This window comes from Bidens hawaiensis, unplaced genomic scaffold (genome assembly GCF_021521415.1).
Source record: "Bidens hawaiensis isolate Kalapana, Puna unplaced genomic scaffold, B.hawaiensis_p1.1 tig00018123_1, whole genome shotgun sequence".
Lineage (NCBI taxonomy): Eukaryota > Viridiplantae > Streptophyta > Magnoliopsida > Asterales > Asteraceae > Bidens > Bidens hawaiensis.
The window spans coordinates 117,718-129,215 of record NW_027492736.1 but is presented as its reverse complement, the minus strand read 5'-3'; the positions used below and the strand labels follow the sequence as shown (position 1 = coordinate 129,215).

The 11,498-nt window shown below is 39.3% G+C and overlaps 1 protein-coding gene across 1 annotated transcript; it reads left to right on the top strand.

Annotated features, from left to right (window-relative positions):
* Positions 1-2,366: 2,366 nt before the first annotated feature.
* On the top strand, positions 2,367-2,666 carry LOC143555393 (nuclear transcription factor Y subunit B-6-like). The gene has a single exon (XM_077044957.1). It carries the CDS (start codon positions 2,367-2,369, stop codon positions 2,664-2,666), a length of 300 nt encoding a protein of 99 aa, XP_076901072.1.
* Positions 2,667-11,498: the final 8,832 nt, after the last annotated feature.

Here is an 11,498-nt window from a genome sequence, read left to right as displayed (position 1 = left end):
TTGAAATTCCGGAGTGAACCAACGAGTGACAAGTTTTTTAAATTGAGTTGGATCCAATCTATTGTCATCCTTGGTTTGTTGTGCCACAATTTCATCAACAGATTTGCTTGAATCATATGCGCGTGTCTTCAATGAACCTTTCCACGTTCTCCATTTTTCCCCATGTTATAGAAGATCCATTTCTTAATCTCATCTGTTTCATTCTGATGAATAACAAATTTGGACTGCAAATAAAAACTATATATTAGCATATACCTCTTAATAAGTCACCACATATCAAGCTTGATAATAGACTATACCTTAACAAGTAAATACATGTCTTCTTTCTTTTGCTCGGGAACCTTTCTCCAATCAGTATATTCTATCGACACATGATCGGACATCCTCACAAGTGTCCCAAGGTACTGAACAAGTTCATTACCTTCATCTCCCACAGGTTGTCCAAACTGGTTAAATGTGACAGCTATTCTTTGACCACTATTCATTTTCCATGTTTCGGCCTTTTGGGTATAACCTCAAATGACATTTTTGCGGGCACCTAGACAAGTTGTAATTAATAAAAAAAAAATATGATACAACCAGATAAAAATTAACTGAACTGAATCAATGAAACCAAAAGTATAACATGGACAAAATAGCCTATATATTTGGTATAGGCTCTTTTAACTAGTATTGGTCAAAGAAATTTTAACTTGTTAACGATCAATACCTAACTACAACTAAATAAACATTATTATAACTAGGTGTACATGTACAGTCAAATTAGGTTAAATCGTTACCTTGTCCATTTGTAGATCGACATTCTTTGGAATCTGATTGATCACCCTGAATTTTGCTGGTATCATCACCTTGAGTTTCATATCGCTCATTATCTACAACATTTTCTTCAACAGTCTCTTCCAAGTCGCTAGAAACTATACATAGCCTCTTGTGTTTACCCATACTATCTATTAAAAACATATAATTCAAACATCATTACTAGCATATTAATTATTAAACAGTCTGTTTGACTGTATCATTCCTTGAGAAACACTAAGTAAACAAGCAATTACATGAGAATAGATTGTATCCGCTTCAAAAACATTACATTCGAGTATCAAAATATTATATAAAATGTAAAACCTTATCATTCACTAGCATATTGAACCTAACGGCAACTGATTGATTCGATAATCGATAACAACGATCAGCCAATTAAGAAATAAGTAAACAACAATTAAATGATTCAATAATTGAGCTAAACAATAACCTAACATCTCAATCATATAGTTAACCTAAATTCAACTAACATTTTAATCACAATTCATAACAATTAAGCTCAATCAACTAACATCTCAATCACAATTCATAACAATTAAGCTTAATTGCATAATCACAATTCATAACAAATAACCTAATTTCAGTTAAACACTTAAACCTAATTTCAGTAAGCTCAATTTCATAATCACAATTCAGAACTAAACAATTAAGCTCGTATTTCAGTCAAGCACTTAAAACTAATTTCAATTCATATTCAAATCGCTAGATTTGGTGATGTGTTGAATTTACCGTCGCCGGAGATTTGGTGTCGTGGTTACCAGAGAAATATCGCCAGAGAAATCATCGGAGATTAGTGATAGAAATATTGTGGAGACATGGAGACTTAATTTGTGCAGACTAATAAATAGATAGGATGAGCTTAATGGTTTTTTGGTGGGTTTTTTCGTGATAGACTTAATGGTTTTTTTTAAACAATATTATTATTTAATAGATAGGATGAGCTCGGTACCGAACCAGTATCGGTACCAAAACCATTTTTTCAAAAATCTTGGTATCGGTACTGAAGATCTCGGTTCGGTACCGAGCTCATCCTATCTATTAGTTTTGTTAGTAGGTCTGTAAACGAACCGAACGTTCGGTGAACTGTTTGTTCAATTATATTCATTTAGATTTTAAACAAACGAACACAAATTTCCATTTTTAAATAAACGAACATGAACATAAATATTTGTTCGTTTTTGTTTAAAGTTAAATTAACAAACACGAGCATGCCCTTGTTTGTGTTCGTTCAATTCGTTTACATGTTTTCATTATTTACATTGATGAATACATCGGTTTTAATCTCTAGGATATGCCGATTTTATTTGTGTTCGTTTATGTTCGTGAATCGTTCGTGAAAACATTAATTGCTTAATGAACGAAGACGAACATAAATCTTGTTCGGTAAGTGTTCGTGAACACATTATTTCCTTAACGAATAAACACGAAAAAGGCCTTGTTCATGTTCGTTTACAGCCCTATTTGTTAGTTTTGTTACTGGTGAAGCGAATGATTGGTGCCAACGCGAGCAAAGAAAGACCATCACTGCTGAAGATGTGTTGTGGGCTATGAGTAAACTAGGGTTTGACGATTATATCGAACCGTTGACTGTGTATCTGCACTGTTACAGAGAGTTTGATGGCGGTGAGCGTGGGTCGATAAGGGGTGAGCCGCTGATCAAGAGGGTTAGTGCTGGTGACACTGGTCCGTATGCTATGGGTCCGTTTATGCCTGGTTTTCATATGACTCGTCATCATAATGGGTTCTTTGGTCTGGCTAGCCATGCGGGATTCTTCAAGGACCTGTCGAGTGCTGGTGGTCCGTCGGGGCCTGCTGGGTTCGAGTCGTATGCTCAGTGTAAAGAGTGACTGGTTTCGCGGTGTTTGTTAAACAATTTACATAGGGTCCAACTTTGACAATGCATGTAAAAACAGTAGGCATGCTCCATCTTGTACGACTAGTAATCTGCATTTCTGTAAGGCCTCCTTACCGGTGCCTCACATTTGGACGTTGGATTTACTCATCAGCATAGTTCTAATCATTAGAGTTAATAAAAACATACGCGGAATATTAAAACTTTCAGAACATTACAATAATAAGTCATAACATGTCTTAAAACATTCATCTTGTCCTTCAAAATCAAAACATAGCATAACAAGTCTTCAGATGCCAGACTCTTATTCTTCTGCCATATGCCCCGCTCAAGCTAGCTGCCTCATTCTACTCACCTGCGTGCATACTAAAAGTCAGCTACGCTGAGTGAGTTCTAGTTAATCAGGTAACATACAATACGTCCTTACACATTCATATACACGTACCCGAAAGTACATATACATACATAGTTCTTTACCTTCCTTCATACGTTCATACTATCATACCTTCTTTCTTTCCTTTTATACATACACATATACATATACCTCGTCCTAGAACATTCGCAGATATTATTAGGGTCTGTTCCCTACATTCACGGATATTATTAGGGTCTGTTCCCTTCATTCGCGGATATTATTAGAGTCCGTACCCTACATTCGCGGATATTATTAGGGTCCGTTCCCTTCATTCGCGGATATTATTAGGGTCCGTTCCCTCTTCTAACCATACCTTCCATACCTTTCTATACACTCTTAATTATAACTTCCATACCACATACATCATTTGTATATCATACTTGTATATATCAATCATATCTTTAAACTATCCCTTGACGGTACACGCAATATCCGAAGATCGTTCATGCATCGTCAAGCATTCATTCATACATAAATCATATAAGACATACACTTACCATTTAAGGTAAGTGTATTAACTAATCACATCGAGTATGCACACAACCCCGAAAACATAACAATGAAGTGGGGCTAGAAACTCACCTGAATTCGGTTACGTTCACTGTTTATCGTTATTCCCTTCTTGAGCTGTGCACTACTAACTGTATAACAATTACACGTATCAATTAACTATCACTATCCATATCGTATTTCTATCTTAATATAACCCACAACGAACGGAGGTCCGGGGGCAGCGCCCCTGGCAGCGGGGTTCTAGGGGCGGCAGCCCCTAGCAGGGTCCAAGGGGCAGAGCCCCTGGCTGGGGTCGAGCTGTCTTAACACATTTTATTTCCATTAACTGTCTTAACACATTTTCCATTAGAATTTTAAATAATTTTCTAATTTGCTATAACGAATTAAGCCCGATTCGTTAACTAATCACTGTCTATTCGTTATCTGCTTCGTGTTTTGGATTCGTTAGCTTAATTCGTTATTCTGATTCGTCATCTGGTTCGTTATTCCAATTCGTTATCGGAACTTAGGCCAGTTGGTGAGTAACGAATCACCTGATTCGTTACCTAATTCGTCATCAGAACACAGCTTAGTTCGTTAGTTGAACATAGCGAATGAGTGAATAACAAATCATTTGATTCGTTATCTGACTTAACGAATGGTGAACTAATTCGTTATCCCATCATAACGAATTGCATCATCTTATCCAGACTTTGACTCAGAGGTCAAAGTCAAAATCTCCAAGAAAACGAAATGGTCAACAGTTACCAAATCTGCAATTAAACCTTTGTTTCTTAACCAAATATCACGATTTAGGTATCAATGGATTCGGAATTACAGCGTCTACAAACCCTAACCATCAAATCGGCCAAACATCAATGTCTAAGGGGTGTGATTTAGGCATATAGGTTACGGGTTCTTTTAGGTTATCAATTAACCTATCAAATGCTAATCCATTTCAGTAATATTTGTTTGGTTAGATTCATTTTCGTCATACTAAAACAGATCTGTGATTATCTAAATGAATCCAGACCTAAACGAATGATTTCTAGCTATAAACGTACCTTAAACGCGTCAAACTACGAACACGAGCCGGTATTTGATGTTGTTTTGGTTCTTCACAACGATCTAGCACCAACAAGCTCGGGTTTTCGCCTTCGGATCTTGGTTCGGGTTAAACGATAGTGCTTGTGTGTGTTTTCCAAGGTGTAGGCTATGGTGTAGAGATGGATAAAATGAAAAGGTTTAGGGTTTAAGGGGTATTTATACTCCCTTAAGCCCATGGACCTAAGGCCCATTCCATCTTCTAAAGTCCAAGCCCAACCGTGTACAGTGTATTATCTATACCGATAAATGACACAATCTAAAATAAAAGAAATTTATTTTATTATTATGACCAAAAGTAGGATGTTACAATTTCCTCTTTTTAATATTAACTAGTTTCAATACCATGATTAGGCCCTCTACCTCTAATATCAGCGCCTTCTGCAATAACAACAACACCGCTATTTTGAGTTTTTAAAACTTTCTCTCGCTTTTGTGTGTGAAAATGGTAACCCTTAACAAGGTACCCAGAGTAACGTTTCACACTTCTAAGTGGACCACGAGCGAGTCATTTTAGATGTGAAAACCGCTAAAATTCAAGTCAAAATCCGTACAACTCATTAATAAAAAAAAAATAATTACTTATCATAGGCATTTTAACACGCATGCATGATCATTCATCACCTAGATGTCATAAATTCCAAACATGTTCGTTACCTACTTTAGGTAATTATAGGAATTACCACGTCACACGTACAAACACTTGTCACACACACACAGAAGTTGGTGATACTATATTTGAAGTACTAAAATGATATTTATATATTTTATAGAGTATATAAAGACTTTGAACCGTGTCCGGAGTATAACTGTCACACCCTCAAAATCCACTAACGGAGTTTTACCGTCAGAGGGTGTGAACTGGCAGGATCGGAATCATCAGTTATAATCAAACCATAAAATAAAGTTTCAAAACCATGAAAACGTTTACGAGTAATTAAATGCGGAAGCGTAAAAACCTTTAATCAAAAGTTGCGTCACGCAGGACGACTTAAAACCAAAGATAACCGTTAAAAATAAGTTTGCAGGACAAAAGCGTTTTCAATCAATGCATGTTCCTAAACCGCGCGCCCGCCTCGGCTACCTGAGAATAACATACTAAAAGTGTCAACACAAGGTTGGTGAGTTCACAAGTTATATAAAAATAAATCGTTTAGCGTTTGCGTTCAGCGTTACAGCGTTACAGCGTTACTAGATAGTGTTATGTCAAATTATATATCGATAGGTAGCTAGTCTATACAACAAGTATTACTAAGTGTTCGACACCGAAGCTGACTCGTTAAATAAGTGCCTTGTCACCAGGTCCTCCAGACCATGGTACGTGTTAGCCAAAATTACACCCGCTCGACCTCCAGTCGAGTTTAGCGTTGGGTGGGGTTTGTCAAACCCAGTAGTACTACTCAACAGTGACTCGCTATTCTAAATATTAACCGGTTCGATGTGTAGGACTTCAAATATTTCGTTTGCCACTTAGCCTTTACAAGTGATATATAATTTATAACAAAATCTTAAATACGTTGTGGAGTATGTTATATCCCCCAAGTGAAAAGCGTTTGAAAACAGTTTAAAGAGGGGAAAGTGAAACTCACTGTTTGCGAAGAATTTCCCAAAATAAATCACCAAGATGCGCGTCACCGAAAAACTCTCTCTAACGTTCTAAAACAACAAAGAGATTTTTTCTAAGTGTCGGAATATTATCGAGTCTCTAGACCCGGCACATAATACCTATGCACATAACATGTTTCGTGTTTCTTTTGTGAATCGTGGGTAACTTAAACAAGTGTTTTTGTGACACATTACATGTGTAAGCAATCATATACGTGTCATGTATTCATAACGTACGTTACTAGCAATTATTCCCCGTAAGGGCATTTTGGTCAACAAATAACAATTAACTAGCCATTATTCCCCATGAGGGCAATTTGGTCAAATCATGGCAATCAATTAGAAATTATTCCCCGCAAGGGTATTTTGGTCAAAACATAACAATTATATAACAAGTATCATGTTTCATGCATTTTTACACAACTCAGCAGCTAATTTCACCAAGACAGAAATCCTACTAGAAAGATTGTACTATTTCACCGATAATAGCATCTCAATTAATTTACCAAAAATCATCACAGAAGCACATATGTCTTAGGTTTCCAGAACATATTTTATTACATTTTTATTCCTCACAGTTTTCTCCCAATCATCAAATCATTACATCAAACTCATAACAGTCAAATTCATGCGCAACAGAATGTTATTTGCAATTCCCGTTAAACGAAAAATCCAATAAATGCAAGACCACTTGGGTTAGGTTCCTAACTCAATGAGTCAACTTCCAGAAGTGGAACCAACCCAATTGGTCTCGTAGTTCATGAGATATAACATTTACAACATAACCTAACAGCAGGTCTAACAGCTCAGCTTTGCACAACGTTTTTGTAAATCATAAAAGTTAACCTTTACTTGTCCAAAAATTACAAGTTTGGACTTTATGAAAACTAGACTCAACAAAGTACCCTGTAGTGTTAACAACCTCAACCAATTTCTACATTAACATTTATTTACAGTCGTCTAAACCTAACTTACAATCTGTCCAGTGCCAGTTTTGACCTTTAATCACAATTAAATCGTTTGACCAACCAAAACACCTCCAAATTTGGCGTGGTTGGACTTTCTGAAAACTAGACTCAGAGTACTACCTTGTAGACTCATAATTTGCTCACTTTGCTTTTATACTCAACAAGTTACACATCATTCAATCTTAACAATCACTGCTGTCAAAAACTCAGCAAGCCTACACAATCATCTAACATGCATCCTAAGCATACGACATAACCCAAAACATGTAATACACATAATTAATCATAGAAAATCAGTAGCAACCCTCTAGGGTTTACAAACAATCAACGATTCATCAATCTTTCACCGTTCAAAATCACATATGATCCTCAATATCAACAACCAATACATAATCAATCATAGGAACACTTAATATGATATTCAATAGTTAGGGTTTCATATTTATACCTTAAAACGCAGAAATAAACCAAGGGAAACGTGAGAGGTGCTTAGAAACGAGTGTAGGATGCTTCAATTGTGAAAACCAAGATCAAACAAGGGTGGTAAGGTGGTGGTGAGTGGCTGCCGATCGCAAGGAGAGGGAGAGAGAGGCTGCCGCGATCGGGGTTGGGGAGAAAGAAAAGAAAAAGTGTTTTAGGGTTTTTGGTGTAGTATTATTTATAAACATAATATGTTACATTCAAGTCCCTCAACTTCTAAGTATTACTTATCTAGCCTAAATCAACTAGTTTGCATCTTGAGTTAGCGTTTTATACTATGTTATCACATAACACGTAAGTCTAACACATAATTATCACATAATTATTGTTTTGACGTTTTTCGTTTATTCACCAATCGTTTGCGTCAACTCGTTTGCGTTTCGGTGCAATTCCCGAAAGACTACACATGTAGTAAGTGTTAAGCGTCATTTAAACCCTAGTTTAAATGTAATGAAGTGTGCGTTATAGATTCAATGATCTTAAGTTTGAATTGACGGAGTTGAGTTACCGGAGTTAACCTGAAATTGACGATTGTCACATCATTCCCATGTTAAAGAATTTTCGTCCCGAAAATTTGAGTCAAGTCGTGATGAGTGTCTGAAAGAGTAAAAAAAAATTTTCCGTTTGTCATATCATCCTCTAGTAGAAAGAAATTTCGTCCCGAAATTTAATTCATACCTCCGGTGATGTCTGACGGTTTGCCGAGTTTCGCGGTTTTCTGCGTTTGGTTAGCCCTTCAAAAAGGTGAGGATACTTTTTCATCATTTGATCCTCGCGTTCCCACGTGAACTCCTGTTCACGTCTCGAGTTCCAACGAACTTTAACAATTGGAATTTTGCTGTGCTTGAGCGTTTTGGTTTCCCAATCCAAAACCTCGACTGGTTCCTCAATGAAACGCAACTGTTCATCAACTTGCAGTTCCTCCAAAGGGACTACTTGGGTTTCATCAGATAAGCATTTCTTCAAATTCGATACGTGGAATACATTGTGTACGCCACTGAGTTCCGTTGGTAGGTCCAGTCGGTACGCCACCGGACCAATGCACTCAGTTATCCGGTAAGGACCAACATACCGTGGGTTGAGTTTGTTTCGCTTACCGAAGCGAACCACACCTTTCCAAGGTGAGACTTTGAGTAACACTCGATCGTTCACTTGAAATTCGAGGGGTTTTCGGCGCTTGTCGGCGTAACTCTTTTGGCGATCTCGTGCTGCTGCCATGCGATTTCGGATTTGCACAATCTTTTCCGAAGTTTCGAGTACCAGTTCTGGACCAGTGATTTGGCTATCACCCACCTCTGCCCAGCAGAGTGGTGATCGACACTTCCGTCCGTACAGCGCTTCAAACGGCGCTGCTTTAATACTTGCGTGGTAGCTGTTATTATACGAAAACTCTACCAAAGGTAAGTGGGGTTCCCAACTTTTTCCGAAATTCAATACGCAGGCACGCAACATATCCTCCAGGGTCTGAATAGTTCGCTCACTTTGCCCATCCGTCTGAGGATGGTATGCTGTGCTCATATCGAGACGGGTGCCTAGTGCGCTTTGCAGCGACTTCCAAAAGTGCGAAGTGAAACGATAATCTCGATCAGAAATGATTGAGACAGGCACTTCGTGTCTAGACACTACTTCCTTCATGTAAACACGAGTCAGTCTTTCCATTTAGTCCATTTCTTTAATCGCTAGGAAGTGTGCCGATTTAGTCAACCGGTCAACGATCACCCAGATGGTATCGCATCCCGTCGGTGTCTTAGGTAGACCCGTAATAAAATCCATTGAGATATGTTCCCATTTTCACATTGGGAGTTCCGGTTGTTGTAGTAGACCAGATGGTTTCTGGTATTCTATCTTGACTCTGGCACAAGTCAAGCATTTGCTCACGTAGGTGGCAATGTCGGCTTTCATGTTTCGGCCACCAGTAAAGTGCCTTTAAATCATGGTACATTTTATCTGAGCCAGGGTGGATAGAATATCGGGACTTGTGAGCTTCGTCCATCACTAGAGTTCTCAACTCTCCGTACCGTGGAACCCAAATTCGGTTCTCAAAATATCGGATCCCGTCCGATCTGGTTTCAAGTTGCTTGCTCATGCCCCGCATGAGTTCTGATGGAAGATTGTCATCTTTCAAAGCTTCAAGTTGCGCATCGCGATCTGATCGGGCAAGTTGGCATGAATCGCGAGTTGCAATGCTCGCACTCGTCTGGGTTTATCTGTTTCTTTTCTGCTGAGGGCGTCGGCCAATAAATTGGCCTTGCCAGGGTGGTACTTGATGGCACAATCGTAATCTTTGAGCAGCTCGACCCAACGGCGCTGTCGCATGTTCAGCTCCTTCTGATCGTAGATATGTTGGAGACTCTTGTGGTCGGTGTAAATGGTAAACTTGGTACCGTACAAGTAATGCCTCCATATCTTAAGAGCAAACACCACAGCTCCAAGTTCCAAATCATGGGTCGTGTAGTTCTTCGCGTGAACCCGTAGTTGTCGAGAGGCGTAGGCTATAACCTTCTCGAGTTGCATCAGCACACAACCGAGACCTTGTATAGATGCGTCACAGTGTACCTCAAAATTTTCCGTTCCCTCGGGGAGGGCTAAAATAGGGGCGCTACAAAGTTTGGTTTTCAACAGTTGAAAATCGGATTCTTGCGCGTCACCCCAGTTGTACTTAGTGCCTTTGTGAGTCAAAGTGGTGAGGGGTTGAGCAATCTTTGAAAATCCCTCGATGAAACGCCGGTAGTAGCCGGCCAATCCTAGGAATTGCCGCACCTCAGTCGGAGTCTTAGGTGCTTCCCAGTTTTTGATGGCCTCTACCTTACCGGGATCGACATGGATACCATTCTCGTTGATCACATGTCCTAAAAAGTGAACCTCACGAAGCCAAAATTCGCATTTCGGGAGTTTAGCGTATAGTTGTTCCTTCTTCAATTATTCCAGAACTAACCTCAAGTGCTCTTCGTGGTCAGCTTCGTTCTTGGAGTAGAAGAGAATATCATCGATGAAAACAATCACAACTTGTCGAGATACGCCTTGCATACTCGATTCATAAGATCCATAAATACGGCTGGTGCGTTGGTTAGTCCAAAAGGCATAATCGAAAACTCGTAGTGACCATACCGTGTTCTGAAAGCCGTCTTTGAGATATCTTCTTCGCGCACTCTTAGTTGATGGTAACCAGATCGCAGATCGATCTTCGAGTAGTAACTCGATCCTTGAAGCTGGTCAAACAAATCATCAATTCGGGGTAAAGGATAACGGTTCTTGACCGTCACCTTGTTCAACTCTCGATAGTCGATGCACATGCGGAAAGTCCCGTCTTTCTTTCGGACAAACAAGACAGGGGCTCCCCATGGCGATGAGCTAGGTCGGATAAAACCCTTATCCAACAAATCTTGCAACTGAGTGGACAACTCCTGAAGTTCCGCCGGTGCGAGCCGATACGGGGCTCGTGCTATGGGTGCTGCACCGGATGTCAACTCGATTTGGAATTCGACTTGACGAATAGGAGGGAGTCTGGGCAAATCCTCCGGGAAAACTTCCGGAAAATCTCTCACAACCGGTATATCTTCAATTCGTTTCTCCTCCGCGGGTTTCTCAACAATCTGTGCCAAAATTGCCGGATGACCCTTTCGTAGATACTTCTGCGCCTTCATAAGGGTAATGACGCTGGTGGTCATGCCGCTTCTCTCACCTCGGACCGAAATGATCTCGCCGGAAGGGGTAGTAATATGGACTATCTTATCGTGGCATATAATCTCCGCTCGGTTCTCGG

What these genes read in the sequence shown, in the direction of transcription:
- LOC143555393 (XM_077044957.1), top strand. Translation starts at nt 2,367, where the DNA reads ATGAGTAAACTAGGGTTTGACGATTATATCGAACCGTTGACTGTGTAT.